Consider the following 19,108-nt stretch of genomic DNA (forward strand, 5'->3'; position numbering starts at 1 on the left):
TTCTAGCTCATTCAGTTTTCAATTTAGGTTTCCAGTATGAGCAGTTTAAAAAACATCTTTCACTAAAAATCTATTATTATTTTCACTCCTCCTTTCTCTTTTATTGTTTTCTGTATGTTATTAATATCACAATCATTTTTATTAGGCTCATTGCCTTGATTCTGTTGGAATATAATTATTTTTATTGTACTTATTAATTCCAGAAATCATGGCAATATTGCTACATTCCAGCAGCTGGCACTGTTGATCTGAAAAAAATGCTCTTCTTTACAAATTCAAACCATCCTATTCTCAAGACTATATTTTTTGCAGTGGTTTAGAAAAGCAAAATGTATCAAGGTCTGCCATATGTCATCACCTATGAAAATGTACTGGCATCCGGCGTCGCTCTCCATTTGGGGAAGTAAAAGGAACATTCCAGAAAACAAATTAGTTTGATAGGACTCCATTTTTACAAACACATTGGCCCAGATCAGTGTCTCTGAAAGTAATTTTATAGAAATATTTTTAAAGAGTAAAAGCATCCGTGGCCATATGCAATGTACATACACATAGCTGTGGTGGTCAACCTGCTTTGCATGCATTCACTTACAAATGTAAAATTATCAAAATGTATGATGGCATAGCCTTTACAGCATTATATTTATGGAAACAAATGGTTGAACTGATAGTTGGTAATTGATAATTCAATGATCGTTGATTTTTATATATCACAACATTCCTAATTTTGATTTAAACATCAAGCAGTGAGTGCAAATGTTAAAATTTGGAGAAACTATTAAAATCTAAACTTGTAGGGATCGAATAATCTTGCTTTACAGAACAAAGTTTGTTGTACATATGGCATCTCTTTGATTGAGCTCACCAATTAGTCCCGCAATCTTACCCCATGGGCCTGCAGATTTTTTCATGACAGGATTTGTACTTGGTTTGAGTTTCCACCATCATTTGAAGTTATTGCATTGCAGATCAGAACAAATCAGGTAAAAAAAAATCCACATGTCTCCTGTAATCAAGTTTTGAAAGGTAAGCCAAGATGTCTGAGAACCTGTGATCTCCATCCACAATTTTCTGATTTTGTTTATTTGAACACAAATGTTTGTAATTGAAAATAATAGTTTAAAAGTCATTATTTTAATCTAGATTCTCACTCATTTTCTCTCAACTGTTTTAAATTCCCTTTTTCCCACCACACTGATGAATATTTAAAAATCTGCTCATAGCTCTGGGACTATATTCAAATACCTTTTGTTATATATATTTCCCATTTGATTTAAGTGTTTTCAGTCAACCACTGAGACCATTAGTCAATTTTCCTTTCTGCAATTTGTCTGCAAAAAAGGATTGGAATTAGTACTAAGCTTACAATGTCCAGGATGCATGTGTCAAGCATCCCTGAATGATTTAGGTGGTGAGTAGTTGTTCTATTCAGAAAAGGAATGACTCTGGCACAATACACAATGTTCTTGGCTGATCTCAAGTTCATTGGCAGCAAGGGCATTACAATTGGCTTCTCATTACTATTTCAGGATAAGGAGGCATTGCAACCTCCTAATTTCAGGTGTATTGAGCTGCGCTGTGCTTTAGTCAACAGTTATATAGGGAACTAATATATTGACTTATTTCCGAAGCCTACACGGTGAAAGGTATAAAGCACAACCCCATTAATTCGAATGAACTTTCTGAGATTGTGAAAAGATAAGTACAAGTTATTGGTGGAAGGGGGAGAAGGGGGAAGAGAGAATGGGGATGTCCCAACTCTTAAATTCTGCAGCAAGGATGTTGTCAGGATTGGAGTATTTAATTTCTTGGGAGAGACTGGATAGGCTGAGTTTGTTATCCTTTATCTTTAGTCAGAGGGTAGTTAATCTGTGGAACTCTGCCACAGAGGGCTGTGGAGGCCAAGTCAGGGGATATTTTTAAGGCAGAGATAGACAAATTCTCAATTAGAACGGGTGTCAAGGGCTATGGGGAGAAGGCAGGAAAATGGGATTAGGAGGCAGAGATCAGCCATGATTGAATGGCAGAGTAGGCTCATTGGGCCGAATGGCCTAATTCGACTCCTATAACTTGTGAACTTGGAGAGAAGAAGGCGAAGTGGTGAGTTGATAAATTTTCATAAAATTATCCAAAAAGTAGATAAGGTAGATAACAAATATTTTTTTCCTATTGTGAGGGATCTAAGGCAAGAGGGAATAAATTTAAGGTGAAAGGTAGGAAGTTTAGATGGGATATGAGGGGGAATATTTTTCCCATAGGTGGTTGGGATCTAGAGTACACTGCCTGAAGAGGAGATGGAAGCTAATATTCTCTCAACATTTAAAAGCATTTAGACAAGTACTTGTATTGCCAAGACATATAAGGCTGCAAGCCTAACGTGGACAAATAATACGATGGATGGCATGAACATTGAGGGCCAAAAGGTCTGTTTCTGGACTGTATGACTCCATGACCATCTTAACTTAGAAGTAAGTCATCAATCCTTCATCAGTGCTGCGTTTAGATGCTGGAACTTGCCCAATGGCACTGAGGGGACTATTTGCATGATTCAAAAAGGCATCATGCCAGGGAGGGGCAACATTTCCGCACAGAGGATGGTGCATATATGGAATTAACTGCCAGAGATGGGTACAATTAAGACATTTAAAAGATACTTGGACATACATGGATAGGAAAGATTTGGATGGATGCAGACCAGGTACAGGCAAGCTCAGTTAGGCAACTTGGTTGGCATGGATGAGTTGACCCAGGCCTGTTTCTGGCTATATAGTCTATGATTCCGTGATTTTATCTTGCAAAGGTAATGTAGAGTTGGCCAATAAATTATAACCTTATCATTGATGCCCACATCCCAAGGTGAAAACATTGAATTGTTCCTTAAACAATTTCGGTACCTTAAGATCTTCCTAATTGAATGAATTGCACTGATCCAAAGGATAATTTTCAAGTGCAGATATCTTGACAACCAACCATAACCTTTCAACAAATGCAATGGGAGGTACAGAAAATGATACAGAAATAAAACTATTTGCCATTTAAAATGTTTCCAAGGAAATGTTTCTGCTTAGATGGAAAGTGTAAAAAAAATGAATGTGGATTAATGAATGAAAGTCACTCTTCCTTAGGATCCTTATATTTTTCACAATCTAAGAGGAAATATCTGATTTTTCGAATGGTATAATTGAAATTGAGAATTGGTCCATTAGGGACCCTAACTGCCAGCTGGCCAACGTCAATACATACATTTCATATTTATTTCACAAAAAGAATTACATTCAGTCATGGAGAACACAGATTTTCCAAATCTATGATTATTCTTTTAATATATTTCTTTGATCATCAGCTTCAAAGTTCAATTATCTGAATGAATCATCATGGTACTTCTAAGATCACAACGCATGTTATGCTGATGATGCATTGAATGTCCTTAGTTCACATTGTAACTTGAAATCTAATCTCTGATTTGTTTTGCTTCATCGGTTCCTTAACCCAGCATTCCTGTCTCTGATTCCAAGAGAGTTTAACCCTTGATCTAATTGTAAAGAAAGTACTAGTTTGAAAGATTTGGATTTCTGATTTATTTAAACAGACACAAGAGTTTCTAATTGATTTACACAAAAGGGAAAGTTAAGTGAGTGTTTGCTTCATATAACTGAAAGTTATTGTGCCTTCAAGGAAAGTAATTGAGCTTTTGCAGCTTTGGTTCTTGGTGCTCTGAGAACTAAATTGGGAATTGGTAAAACTATTGAAGAATGAAAGAAAAGGAAACTTCAAATTAAAGGGACAGTTTATTATGGTGGTATTTTAGTAACTACCATTATTGCAGACATCAATGAAAAAGTAATTTCTTCTTCAAAGTCATCAGTAACAAGATTCATTTCAAATAAACCGCTGTTAGTTGCTGAGTTGAGCTGGTCAAAAAAAAGTGTGCTGATGGACAACTGTGAAGGATTAAAAGTTCAGGAGATCTTGGACCTAAAGTTCTATGAGCTAGGTTCAAACAGTTGAATCCGAGGAAAAGCTTGTAGCAAAACAATTGGCATGACGGGGCTAACACTATACAGCTGGTTAGCGATGTGATGGCTGTTGAAGGGGCTGAAAGACAAAGTATTAAAGCTCTTTTAATTAAAAATAAAGTGATGCAGTGAGTTTTGCACAATGAAGTGAGAGTGTGTTCAGCTTCAGCACATCACAACAAAGTTCTCTCTTCCGGTGTTATTCAGGATTTATTGGATCCCCACCACTGTTTCACAATGTGTGCAGTGGACTTTAACAGGTCCATATCTGCAGGTATATTAAAAAGCATTGGTAAGGCAATGAAACTATTCTGACAATTACAATCTATTTAGAGAGTGCCTCTTTAACATTTTATTCCTGGGAATTTCTTGAACTTTAAGTTATAAGGTAAATAGTCAACTTCTGGCAGTTGGGAAAACATGATACAAATGGAGAATAGATAAATATATATTTTCAGTTGAGTCTGAAATCCATTTGATGCTGTGAAAAATAACAATATTCTTTGGGGTCTGAGATGCTTTATAAACAGAGAAGATAAACATGAAGGAGAAATGACAAAATATTTACTGCAAATCGTAAATTGTTAAGATTATTTCAGATAAAGATACATAATTCCCTGAATTGTGTTTCTGATATAAAATAATAATAATAATAATATATATAATAATAATAATAAATAACAATAGAAAATATATCCAATAGTTTGAAAGAACAATAATTCTGAGAGGAAATTAAAGTGGTAGATGACTGATAATCCATGTAGTTCAGTTGAGACTAGTTTAATTTTAAAAGCAACTAGACCAAGTGGACCCATAGGGCCCATTCCTTTTAGAGGGGGGACAGGGAAGGGGAGAGGGTGTGAGTGAGTGAACCCAAAGCCTCTCCTGTATTGTAGCACCCTCAACCCCCCACTCAATCCCCCTTATCCCCCCCTCCTCCCCCCACTGACCCACTCCATCCCCCCTACCCATCTCCACTTGCCCCTCCTCTACCCCCACTTCCCCCAGCCCTGCCTCCACCCCCATTTCCCCCTCCCCTCACCCCCACCTCCCTCCCAACTCCCTCCACCCCCAGTCTCCCTGCCCGCACCCCACTCTTCCCCCCCACCCCCAATCTTCCCTCCCCACCCCCACTCTCCCCCACTCCCCCAGCCCTGCCCATCCCCATTTCCCCCTCCCCACCCCCATTTCCCCCTCCCCCCACCTCTCCTGCCCCCAGTCTCCCTGCCTGCACCCCACTCTCCCCCCACCCCTACTCTCCCCACCCCCACTCTTCCCTTCTACGCACCCCCACCCTGCCCTCCTCCCCATCCGCACCCTCCCTGCCCACACCCCACCCCCAATCTTCCCCCACCCCCAATCTTCCCTCATCCCCACCCCCACTCTCCCCAACCCTACTCTCCCCCACCCCCACTCTTACCTTCTCCCCACCCCCACCCTGCCCTCCTCCCCACCCCACTCTCCCCTCCACCCACTCGGCTGCTACGCCCACTCCCTCCCTTGGAGCCGTTGGCTGCGAAAGGCACTTACCAGTGCCCGTGCGTTCAACGCTGACTGCCGACGTGCGAGTCTCTGCCAGGACAAGAGGCGAGGTGAGAGGCGAGAGTGGGGAGGTGCGAGGGGAGAGGCGAGAGGGGGGAGGTGAGAGGGGAGAGTAGGGGAGAGGGGAGAGGGGAGAGGGAACGACAGAGCGCGGGTGGGCAGCAGCGCTGCCGGCGGCCATCTTGTTTTGGCGAGTGAGGAGCAAATGAAGTCGAACGTGAAGCATTGTGACATCATACGCTGAGGAGTTTCAGGAAATGGGTTTGAAAGTGAATTTCTAAACTTAAAAATGTCTGTAGCTTTAAAAATGTAGCTTCAATTTGAATGAGAGTTGTTAGACATTATGGCCAGGATAATGGTGAGTAAAGTGGTGCAAAAATTGTGGCGCTATGGATGGACGGACGGCATAAAGAATTGTTGTGGCCTCATGTGCCACATTAAAAAAGTATATAAAAATAGAAAATGCTGGAAACACTCAGCATTATAGTCAGCAGCAGTTGTGAAAAGGAGACACAGTTAACATTTCAGGTCAAAGACCCTTTGTCAGATTTTTATTTTAAATCTAGACCATGTGGACCCCTTGGGCCCAAACCTTTCCTGCATTGGTGCAGAACCCTCTCCTCCCCCCTCCCCCTCATCCCCCCCCTTCCCTCCCTCCTCCCCCTCCCTCCTCCCACCTCCCCCTTCCCCTTCCCCCCCACTCCATTCCTCGCAACCCCCCCTCCCTCCCCCCATCCCTTCCTAGGAGATAGATTTAAACTTTAAAATGTGAATAACTTTAAAAATATACCAATTTCAATGAAACGTCTTCCATTAGCACCAAAAGGACGACGGTGAGTAAGGTGGGGCTAAAATTGCCGTGCTATCGTGTACCATTTTGGCTGTAGTTCAAGAACATAAAAACAAACAAACAAAAGTTTTAGTATATAGATGATGGAAAAGCTTTACCAGAGTTCAGAAGAGATTAACCAAAATTATTCTAGAGAAGTGGTACTTTAGTTCCTTTAATTGAAGAAGTTGAGATTGTTCCGCTTGGAACAGAGGAGGTTTTGAGTGAATCTGATACAGATATAGACAGTGAATAGAGATAAACTGTTCCCATTAATAGAGGGGGCGAGAAGCAGGGGAGAAAGATTAAAGATGATTGACAAAAGAATTACAAGTGAGGTAAACGTACGCAGCGAGTCATCTGGCTCAGGAATACACTGCCAGGAGTTGGAGTAGAGGTAGATTTAATTACAGTGTTTGAAAGAAGGCTGTATCATGGAAAAGAAACATAGCTCAGTACATCACAGGAACAGGCCCTTTGGCCTGCAATGTCTATGGCAACTATGATGTAAATTTAAACTACACACCTGCCTGCATACCTCCATTCCCTGTCCGTTAGAGGATGGGAACTTCAGCAATAAACCTATTGAAGTGTTCCATTTATCTAAGCTTTCATTTGAAGTGAGAACTGTGCTTACTGATCTCATAGGTTTTTGAATTCTGAATAAATTCCAGGATCAGCTGAGTCAGATTTTCACTTCCTTTCGCGGCCACTGGCTTTTTTTTCTATGGTGCTTGGATGCCAGGAATGCCACTGTTGAGATGGAAACACAAAATGATGGTTATGAGGGGTTGAGGTTGAGAGTCTGCAGCAATGAGTATTAGTTCCATTTAACAAATAGTGTGTTATTTTTCTTTGATGTACACATTGGTACAGAAATTATGGATTTTACTACTGGTACAGTGTCTAAAAAAATAGCTACAGAATTTGGCTGACAATATTTTAGGCCTAATTTAAATCAAAATTAATGAAAAACTGGCAACCGAACTTTGTTTTTCTGCTTTATATTTTGCTAATTAGCTATACTGTACCATAAATTATGTTCTAATAGATTAACCGAACTGATGGATGAAGGCTTATAATTTTGTGCATTAGCAAGCCTTGATCCATCAGTTGAATGGCTGAAAAATGATCAAAGATAGAAGCAAAAAAGCTGCCTTGAAGCCTCAGCAACCTGGGTTTGATCCTAAGTGCTGTCTGTGTGGAATTTGCATGTTCTGCCTGTGACCCTTCCCTCAGGTGCTTTGGTTTCCTCTTGTTAACCAAATATGGGTTTATAGGTCAAATTGCCCCTTTGTGTAGGTGAATGATAGAATCATGGGGAATAGATGAGAATGGGAGATGAAAATTGGATTAATGTAGGATTAGTGTAAATGGGTGCTTGATGGTCAACATAGACTTGGTGGACTGAAGAACATTTGTATGAGTCTAAAAAGATGAACCGAATGTAGTGATTTAATGACAACGTCTAAATTTGCATTCAGGGTTCAGATTGGCAGTTAATGCCAAAGAATAATAGGTACATGCTTATGGTACTCCATTGGTGAACCACTGATGTTACTATAGTTGAAGATGTAAGATAACCACAGATTCGAGTTTAGGTATTTGCCCCACAGAAAGATCTTAGTCATTCTTGTTAAGTAAAATAGATCATGATTAACATAATGTTTTTTCTCTCCACATTGGCACAAGAAAAGACATTAAGTTACGCCTGCTTAAACGGGCTCTTTGAGTCACCGTGTCCATTCCCACGTACCAGCACCTGGTCTATAGCCACCTACGACCTGAAATTCAAGTGGCTGTCCAGATACTTCAAAGTTGTGGGAGTCCCTACCTCCAGCATCTTGTCAGGCAGTGCATCCCATCTGGATTAAAACATTTTCTCAGATACCTTCTACCCCTTACTTTAAACCCCTTTGCCCTCTAGTTTTAGACTTCTCTGTTATGGGGATAAAACCCCATTATCTAATGCCATCCAAGTATTTTTCCAGATATATGGTCAAAGATAAATAGCTTGAACCGAATGACCTTCTATGTCAACAGAAAATTGTTGGCCAATATAACGTCTTTTTCCATAACATATGGTTTCCATGACTTATGGCCATCTCACCCTCCAATCTTTCTCCAGTAATGTCATTGGATTTATAAAGAATTATACCATAATGATAATATTCCTCTTTTAGCTGCTGTAGTTTTCATTATTCTGTGCTTTTAATGATTTTTATGCTAAATGGCTGGGCCAAGACTGTGTAGTTGTAAATGGTCTTTTAAAGTTGTCTGTGTCATAATTATTTTAGATTTATGAAGAAATTTTAAGCAATTTAGTTGAAGGTTATGTTATATTACTATATTACTTTGGTTGTGGGATTTGACTTACTGATTTGTTCACTTCTGAAATATTGCCAAATCATCCAAAGGCACTTTCACATTCAAAGCCAAGATCATTTCATGTTTTTTTTGTTGCTATCAACTGCATTTAGAAATGCAGCACATTGACTTAGTTTGTTTGAGCAGCAGCAGAGCATTGCTTCTTTAGCAAATCTTTCAAATGGCTATCTATTTCCTTGATTTTAATCTGAGTCTAGACACTGATTATGATTTGGGAGCTTCCCTGGGAAACTACATTTTCAATGACTTCACGAATAAAGGCACAACCTTGTAAGAGGATCAATAGGATCCCAATTTTAAACTTTAGTCTGTTCTGCATTAGCTGATTATCATTTGACCCCTAAATGAAGCAGTGAAATTGGTCTCCATGTCTTTGTTGTACGGAGTAAGTTAGGCTCTGGCTCCTAATTAGTATCTAGTGACTTTTGCAGAAGTGAGCACATTTTACCCAAGTATGGGACTTGGGCACGGTGGCGTAACGGTAGCGTTACGGCCTAACGGCGCCAGAGACCCGGGTTCAATCTTGACTACAGATGTTGTCTGTACGGAGTTTATATGTTCTCCCCATGACCTGCGTGGGTTTTCTCTGAGATCTTCGGTTTCCTCGCACATCTAAAGACGTACAGGTTTGTAGGTTAATTGGCTTGGTTATAATTGTAAATTATCCCTAGTGTGTGTAGGATAGTGTTAGTGTGCGGGGATCGCTGGTCGGTGCGGACTCGATGGGCCGAAGAGCCTGTTTTTCCGCGCGATATCTCTAAATAAACTAAACTAAATATAATTTTAACTAAACTAAGCTAAACTATAATTTGTATTTACATACCATCTTTAACGTGGCAAAACCTAACAAAGAAATCTATAGGAGCTTTTATGAGATAAAATTTGACTCGATGTCATGAGAGAAGTTGTTAGGTTACATTGTGCACCATTTTCACAGAGAATGCCATTCATTCTGAATATGAGTAGAAACTTGGGAAGATTTAAACAAGGAGTAGTAGGGGTAAGATCTGGAACCTAACAACATTTAAAAATATTGGAAGATAATGGGCAGGAATTTCTTACAGACACAGGAGAAAATGCATTCACAACCTGCACTGATTTAACAGCTGTTAGTTTAAGTGGAAATGTCCTCATTTACTATCATAAACAATAGAATTTGGCACCAGTGCACAAATATTTCAGCCAAGAGAAGTTATGTAATATGGAGAGACTTTAAAGAAAAATGTAATTGACAAAGCTGTTAGCAGTGATAACAGTAAATATCTGCTGTATTTCAAAAAAATTTATTTTGAAGAGAACAAGGAAATTTTCACATTTGTATGTACAAGAAAAGGGTCAGCATGTTTCAGCTTGAACACACATTTAACATTGAAATTTCAAGGCACCCACAAAAAGAGGCCAAAGGGCTTCACAATGCACTTTGGTTTTGTCTTCTGAAAATCCTTTTTTCCATGTAGCAATTCTTGTCAAAACACAGCAAGCCAACCTTAAACAATACAACATTTAGAGAATGAAAAAGAAGTGACCATTTAAAAAAATATAATGACGATTGAGCTTAATTAACCTGCTCCTTATGATTTATTGTCTCGTGTGGAACATAATTATTCACATTATACAGTAGACACCAGAGCTAATAATATTAATTCATCTTTTGATAGTTAACTCCTCGCAGAAAGGTAATATTTCTGTAGTTCCAGTATTTGCCTCCATGTCCTTTGAACTGCATTTTCATATGTTCATTCTTTGTTCTTTAAGTTGTGCACTCAGCTTTGACCAGTGTATTGGATGTGGGCAGTAATTCACCTTGGCTTCTTAAAGATTAGTTATATTTTGTTCATATTCCCTTTTTAACTAATTTTAAAGCAATAATTCTGGAGCTGTTCTTTGCCAATGTCTACATTCATCCAGCATAGCATGAGAGATGAATGGGCACAGACTACATTGTTTCTGCAGTCAGCTGCATCTTCCAACAGTGACCACTACTTCATATTCTCACTGGACTCCTCTACCACTAGCATTAGATTCATATCAATCTTGGGACAGTAATGAAAAGAATATTTTATAAGCAAGATGACACCTACTTTTTCACAGAACCGTGTATACTCCAGATAGGATTTTGATGTATGTTTGCTTTAGGATTTTTAAGCAGTTTTATCATCAGGAATTTGCATTAAGTGGAAAATACAATTGTTTTGTTGAAATTAAGGAATCATTTCTGCAAAGAATACTTGAACGACCAGTTGATTCTGAATGACATATATTCTGAATGACATATGCATGTACCAGAAAATAATTTAAATTTGAAATAGCATAGCCCTGTTGTAGAATGGCAAATTGTATTGGCAATACCAATTTGTAATGGTGTTCTGGTGACGCTGTTAACTGGTTAAAGTGGCAAACTACCAGGAGCCGTTACTCTGCTAAATTAAGACCTAATTTGTAATGCATGGTTTCTCCTTGTATTAAATGAAACCCAAATAGGAAGTAAAATGACAGCAGATTAGGAGTGGAAACAAGACTGAGTACTGAGCTTTGTTTTGTTGATGCTAAAAAGGAAAATCTAAAAACTAGATGTAGTATTTTAATTCTAAGAACCTAGCCATTGCTGACAATATAAACATTTATGGCTCACCCCCAATTGTCCTCCCTCTTTGTTAGGTCAGAGAGCAGTTATAATTCAACCCTGCTGAGTGAGACTGGAGTGGAGGATATAGCATAAAAACTGACCTAATTCAGCCGTTTCATGGTATCTGATGGTAAAATCCTGCATAGTTAAAAAAAAGTTAAAATTCTATAACAGTTCTGGTGGGTTTGTTTATTAGGCCATTTACTTAGAGTCATAGAGCTAAACAGCATGGAAACAGACTCTTCAGCCCAACCTTTCCAAGCCAACCACGTTGTCACTTTGTTACCATGTATTGTGATCATTGTTAATAGTGCATTTAGCCATGATAATTATTTGCTGAACATGGGGTATTTTACATTTGGTGTGATGAGCTTGGAAGGTCAGATAAAATCCTCTGTAATTTAGCTTACTGATGAGTAGTGCTGTGCTATTTCAAAATACATGTGCAATACCTATGATGGTGGTCAAAGATGTAATCTGCCGAAGAAACAAAAATCTGCCAGATATGACTGGTAAAAGCACGGCAGGAGTCACGCTGTCTTTGGGAGAGGGGAAGGGATTTTGTATGGAGAATAGCTGAACCAATAATTATTTCCTTTAACAGTAATGATTTGTGTTTATGTAATTCTATTAACAATGCAAAATGTCCCAAGATTTTTTATAGGAGTGTTATCAAACAATGTTTGGCACCAAGCCATGTAAGGACAGACAGCTTAGTCAAACAGATCGTTTTTTACGGAACCATTTAAAGGAGCAAACAGAATAAGAAAGACAGAAATATTTAGGGGGGAGATTTAGTAATCAGGAAAGGATAAGTGAAGGAAATCACAAAGCAGAGTATGTGAAATGTCTGTGCTCCATGCCATATCAGATATAAAATAAATTTCTCTCTGCATTTCAAAGAAAATTAATTAAAGTCTAATTTTCCTTTCCTTTCTAGATGGGAGATGACTCTGCTTAATAAAATGCAATGGCACCTATGCCATGGGGTGCACTTTGCTACCTTCTCCTGCACTTTGTTTGCAAATCTGGAGAAGCAATTTTTTTTGGTAAAATCAGTCACAGAAGTGCTTCATTCCTTGTTGTTCTCTAAGAAGGCCAGCTTTGTAATTCCTTGGGACACATAGGAATAAAATTAATTTTTAGTTTAATTAATGGCGGAACAATTACTGTTCATAGCATAAGATTTGCAAAATAATTAAGCAAAAGCATGAATCAAAAGGATGGGTGACGTAATAGATTTTGCTTGCAGTACATGCTCTAAAACTGCTTGTTTTTGTTTATCAGCCAGTATATATTGTCTTTATGGTCAGTGTTGCTGCATTGATAAAGTCGAGAATGCTGGATGTTCAGATCTGCAAGTAACATCGGAACAAATCATTATTCATGCTTGTCTGCTTGGGATAGTTTACAAATTAATCTGGTCTAAATAATGGCAGTTTTCCTGTGTAGTAGAGTGATGCTGCAAAGATTGCTGGTAGCTCGTTTTTCTCATTTTGAAAATGTATCGCACGACAATGAGGTGTGCTCCCAGTTTAAACCTGCAAATTTACATTACTCTTGAATGGTGCTGCAAATTAGAATCAATATTTTATTTTATGCACTCTACTCCCTGCACTATGCACTGCATTTTAATTATATTCAGGGTGGCTGAGATAAACATTTTACATAACGTTTTATTAAATGGTTTGTTAAAGTAAAGCATTTTTAACAAACATTTTAGCTTGAGTGTTTATTACAGTTTTATTGTAAATGCTAACATTGGTGTAGTAGGCAAGTTAGTTGGATGGTTCTGCTTTTGATCTGGGCTCAATTGAGTGACAGATAGATATCTAGATATCTGAAACTATCATGTACATGTCATTATCCAAGTAGTCAAAGTGCAGAATATTGAGCCTATCCGGAATGCATATCATACCCTGTCAGTCTTGAAAACATTCTATTACTTTTTGTCAACCTTTCTAATTACAATTCTGAAAGTAATTTAAAACTACTGGGGTTGTGGGGATAGGATGAAAGTGAAAAATTGTCGTTCATATCCTCATTAAAATTGTCTGATTTAAAATAAATCAACACTTCACGGTTATTTAAAAACAAATTAGAGCAGAGAAATGAAAGGTTAGATGATATAACTACAATTACATCATCATTAGTCTGGAAATAGAAATGACTAATTTGCTATATTTAGGGTCACACAAGTATTAGAACATTTTACATTTTAAGAAGAGGATTTATTTAAAAGATCAGTTGTAACTTGACCATGATAAAGTGAAAAAATATTTACAGGCAAACTTTTGTGATCTTCATATTATTTTTGTTATTTGTCAATCCAGTTTATTAATGCATCTGGCACTTGTATAGATTTGAGACTGTCATTTCAAATGTTCAGGAAACCTTATCATTGATTTACAGTAATCAAATGAAGACTTTTGTGAACAGAAGTTGAAATCTTTACTTTCAGTAAAGATTCTCTGAAGGAATTCTCTGTTTATAAAAACGCATTTCTGGATGATCACCATAAAGAAGCCAAAAAACTGACGTTACAGTGAAGAAGATGAGACTTGGATTCTTAGGTTAGCTGTAAGTAATACAGTTGTACGTTTGTGGTAACTTGGGACATATTTTCCATGAAAAATGTAGCCTTTTATCATCTAATAAAATATTTAATACCATCCTAGCTAGGTTTGCTTCAGTTTGAATTTGTTCTTTTCACAACATTCAATTTAATTTATTTTAAGGAGAAAATACTATTAACCCTTCCAATATTTAGTTTTACTGGTCATTTTTGAAATAATATTACTTTATTCAAAACCAAGGAGCATTTATCACATAGGAAGCAGGACATCACATTTATGGCAGAGTTTTGTCTAAGCCGTGTCAAAACCAAATACACCATGACATGTCAATTTTTCTACACTTTGTGTTGTAGGAATAAATGTACTACAGAACAAAACAGACTCATAGTTATTCAAATTAATTGCATAATTTGTTTTTGGGAAAACATTTCATTTTAGTTGCAATTTTTACAATTTTCCCCATAATACCCCTCAGAGATTTAAGTTGAGGAGAAAAATAAACAGCATCACAGGTCAGATAACCATATTACATCCATTTGGTGTGACATCTAAGGACATGTAATTCACAAACCAGATCTTTATTTTTACAATTCACAAATTTCTAACTTGAATTTTAAAAGAATGTTTCAGCAGAATTATCTTCAAATTCTGTCTCTATTCCCAATTACAAAAAGCTCTTAAAATGCCATAAAGAACTAAATATTTTAAAACTTCCACTTTTTAAAACACCATTACAGAAATAAGGAAAACATAACATCAACAGATGAATACTGGAAGTGTGGGGAATATTTATATCCTGCACAAAGAAACGGATTTATATTGTAAATATATGTGTGCATGTAAATAGCGTCTTGTTGGACCATATTGAGTAAATCTTCAAAGTGGTGGGGAAAGTGACTACTAAAAAACAAATTCTACATTGTTTACCTGTTTGACAGTCAAAAAACTTGGTAGTCTTTATGATGATTGATGATTCCAGAGTAGGCTGTTCATTCTTAATCCCACCTGGTCAAAATGCGAACGAAAGACTGGCTTGAATACAATTAGGAAGCTGTGTTTTCTTTCTAAATATCCAGCTTTTTAAATCTTTTAAGCATATTTAATATAAATTATATGACAAATGTACAAAATATCGTGCCAGGCATATTCTGCTGGACTTTGTGTTTTGTCCCTAATGGTTTTTATGATTTTATTTTTAAATAACTTTTGTTTAGCAGTGCATTGAAGATAATAATGCAGGGAAGCATCACTGCAATCACGTGTAAGAGTATTCGGCGTCTGGTATACCACCGTCTCTGTAACCTCGGTTACTGCCAAGTGCTGTACTATGACTGTTCTTGTAAAGACTTGTCCCATTGGATGGAAATATGGTGTGAATGACATATTCCTCCTTTGGTCGCTGTTGGTTGTTGAGTGGAATCATCTGAAACCCACTCCCTCTGATTTCTAAAATGGAATTATCTTTCTTTGTCCCTGCTTCTGCATAGTCATCCTTTTTCCTACAACCTCTGTTGTATGGTTGATCCTGTGAGAAAACATTCCGATTGTTGTTGATGTAGCAGCAGAATGCAGCAAGGGCAACAATAATAAAAACTAAGGCTGAGGCTCCTCCAATAATCCCAGCAAGTGGAAAGGCTATATGGTCCGATTCTTCTTGCTCCCTGTTTAGTGTTGTAGTAGAGCTATATAGATCAGCGGTCTCTGCTTTAGCACAGACTGGAGTTTCATCTCTTACATAAAAATTGCTGGCCTCCATTGTTACCATGCAGATGATGTAGGTTGACTTGGGTTCAAGAGCTGTGAGAAGATATTCAGTTTGGTCTCCTTGTACCAAGGTTTCAGTGATGGACCCAACTGATGGGTTATGATCAAGTCTAAGCCAACTAAGCCTGAAGGATGTGACTGGCAACATTGCCCTCCATGTTATACGAATACTATCAGCAGTTAAAGGCATAACGTTAATGATTATTGGTTTTGTTCCTGACCCTCCTGACAATGGATGGTCCACATCTAAATCTGGTGACTTAAGATATGGTCGCCTTGGTTTATATGTGAATTGTAATCCTTGAGTGGCAGTTATTGTGTATACAATTGGGGTTGTCTTCAGAGCTGTATTGCCACCATGCAATCCAATCTCAAAACACTCATTCATTTCTGTTTTAATGTCTTTGACTGCCATTCCTCGGACTTTATCTGGGCCTTGGCACATCAACCCTCTCACATTGACATGAAATGCAGTTGTTTGTAACCAGTCTTTTAACCACATCATCTTGCAGCCACAGTACCAAGGATTGTTGCGTAAGAGTAGCTGACTCAAGTTCACCAAGTCATCAAAGACTCCTTTGGGCAAATTTGTTAAATTGTTATTTGAGATATCCAGTCTCTGTATCTGTCTCATTTTAGAAAAAGCATTGGGTGGAATGTAGCTAATGAGGTTATCTTGAAGATACAGCTTTTGTAAATTTGAACCAGGTAGATTTGATGGTGGAAAACTCAGAGAGTTTCTGATCAATGAAAGTTCAGTCAAATTTTGAAGTCTACTGAAAGTCTCATCTGCAATTCTTTGATTGGCTAAAAGATTTCCATCCAATACCAAGCGCCTCAAATTGATCAAACCTTTGAATGCATACTGTGGAATGGTTGCAATCCGGTTGTCATCCAATCTCAATTCCTCCAGTGTTTTAGGAAGACCAGTAGGGATGCTGCTGAGGTGGTTCCTTGACAAAAAAAGCAATTTAAGGTGCTTACTATCAGCAAATGCATCTTCCTCAATGCTAACTGTAGACACTGAATTATCATCCAAATGTAACTTTTCCAACAAAGGAATTCTTGCGAGTGCATCATGAGTAATGGCTCTAACGTTGTTGTCCTGAAGATGCAGCTCTTTCAGTGATCTGGGAAGGTTTATTGGAAACTCATCCAAAGCATTTTCATAAAGGTAAATCACTTTTATGCTCAATAGAATCTTCAGTTGGTTTGGAATTCCAGCATTGTTAATCTGGTTATTTTGAAGGAAAAGAGTTGTGGAGTCTTCTGGTAGTTTGGCAGGAATTGATGTCAAGCCACGATCATTGCAGTAAACAAATCCATTGTCACATCGACACATAGAAGGACAAGTAGATAGAACGCTTGGCATTAGCAGTGCTGGTATGGTAATGCAGAATAGCAAACAATTTTTGAAATCCATTGTTTGTAGCAGCGTATGGAGACTGGAAATTTTATATTTTTGCCCACTTATAATCTGCAGGGTAGGAGAAATTACAAAAGACATATTAGTTAACATACAGTCTCTTCTCACCCATCCTGTCAATGCACCATTTACCATGCAAAAATGCAGTTTTGTAACTTCATGTAATTTATCAGATGGAGCATAAATTGTGCTATTTTTAAAAATCTACTTACACTGCATTGGCCATCTAAACATATATGAACAATGTCATAAAGTCTTAACATTTCAAGAGTGACGTTCTTTACTAAAGTATGTTTTCCTTCTGTCAGCTATACTGAAAGATTTTAAAAAGCATATTTATCTGCTATTGGCAAAATGCTTATACTGTATCTTTTGATCTGTTATCAGATTTGCTTGGACAGTGGCTTACAGAAAACAGTATGTGACCATACAGAGCAAAGCTAGCATGATGTTGCTGTCCAGAAATCTGGTGATATAAACATGCCATAAAACTGACATATCTTGAATTAAAAGATGACATTCCTGACATCCAAAAACTAATGCGCTGATAAGAATAATCACCAATAATTTTATTGTGTAAGGGCACAATTCCATAATCTTAATTATGAAAGGAAATATGTTCAAAAATCGAAGATATCTACATGTGACCTTCTTAACGTCATATTAAATTAAACTTTTATTTCTCAACAAGTAATATTTCTGGAGCCTGAGCCTTGCAATTGGATCACTTTGGAGTCAAACCATTAAAATTACTTGATCATCAATTATTACAACACAATACAATACATCTTTATTGTCATTGTACAGGAGTACAACGAGATTGGGAATGCGCCTCCCATACGATGCAATAAGTTAATTAGCTAGTCAGTATTAACTTAAACAACCCAATTCACATCTGTACTTTGACTAGGATAGATACAAATTAATTCATATTAGAGGTTTTGGTTACAGCTTGTTAGGTTTTTGGGTTAATTTAAAAAAAAGATATTTATTCCAACCAGAATTGTTGGAAGTTAAGTCTTGCTATTAATGTTTAAACCATAATTGAATGCCTAGACATATAAAACTGTTTGTGTAGTTTCATGTGTATGTTTGACACTAATTCAAAGCTGTCTTTGCGTGGGACATGACCTGATTGATTTTTCATGGATGAGGTCATGAGTGGGGTGAATTACAAACATCTGTTTCTGTCAGTTATTATGGGGTGAGAGGAAGGTATTGCTTCTTCATTGCTTTCTCATTTATTCTCCCTTGTCTATGGTTATGATGCTCATACTCCAACATTAAACTATGCCACAAAAGTTAGAACCCAAGGTTATATTTCCACTGAAAAAAAAACAAAAAACTTTTTTCAACATTACTTTGTCTGTAAAATTTGCAAATAAATAATATTGTACAATGTACGATTCTCAGTACTGCAACATAAGAAATGTCAACATATTTATATTACGTTCAGCATAACACCAATTTTCCTTTATGCACATTCCTTGTGTATATAATGTAAAGATTTTTTTAAACATTGGTTTCCGCCTTATAAAACCTCTGTGGCAGCTGCACCACTTTTCAATGCATCTCTCAGCATGTAGTCGTAGACTATAGAACATGCTAGTTTGCAACATTCATTGGAGAACAGCTCTTAGAAATCAAGGTTTTTGAAGCTCTTTCATGAAGTTGATAAGATTAGATTAGTTCAGTGTCATATACAGCAGACTGCTCAGAGTAAACATTATAAATGCAGTAATGATAAATACAACAATAAATATGAGTGCAAAACAGCAGAATGGTGCAAGATTGTAGTGCAAAATACGAGTAGTGGAAAGAAAGTACAATAATGGAATAATTGAATGAAGAGGACGCGGCAGCACAGTCGGAAATATGGTATGAAAGAGGTGATTAGTTCAGGGGTCCGTTAACAGTGAGAAAGAAGCTGTTCTTGAGTCT

The 19,108-nt window shown here is 37.5% G+C and overlaps 2 protein-coding genes across 2 annotated transcripts in view; one reads left to right on the forward strand and one right to left on the reverse strand.

Moving 5' to 3' along the window:
* Positions 1-19,108, forward strand: part of LOC144609245 (ADP-ribose glycohydrolase MACROD1-like) — a 794,541-nt gene that overhangs the window by 35,976 nt on the left and 739,457 nt on the right. The gene's annotated exons all lie outside the window — the stretch shown is intronic.
* Positions 14,698-19,108, reverse strand: part of LOC144609243 (leucine-rich repeat transmembrane protein FLRT1-like) — a 117,321-nt gene continuing 112,910 nt past the window's right edge. Inside the window, exon 2 of the mRNA XM_078427667.1 lies at positions 14,698-17,218. Coding sequence (XP_078283793.1) covers positions 15,233-17,164 — 1,932 coding nt within the window. The 5' untranslated portion in view covers positions 17,165-17,218 and the 3' untranslated portion in view covers positions 14,698-15,232. The remainder of the gene's footprint in view (positions 17,219-19,108) is intronic.

Source organism: Rhinoraja longicauda, chromosome 34 (genome assembly GCF_053455715.1).
Source record: "Rhinoraja longicauda isolate Sanriku21f chromosome 34, sRhiLon1.1, whole genome shotgun sequence".
NCBI classification, from domain to species: domain Eukaryota; kingdom Metazoa; phylum Chordata; class Chondrichthyes; order Rajiformes; family Arhynchobatidae; genus Rhinoraja; species Rhinoraja longicauda.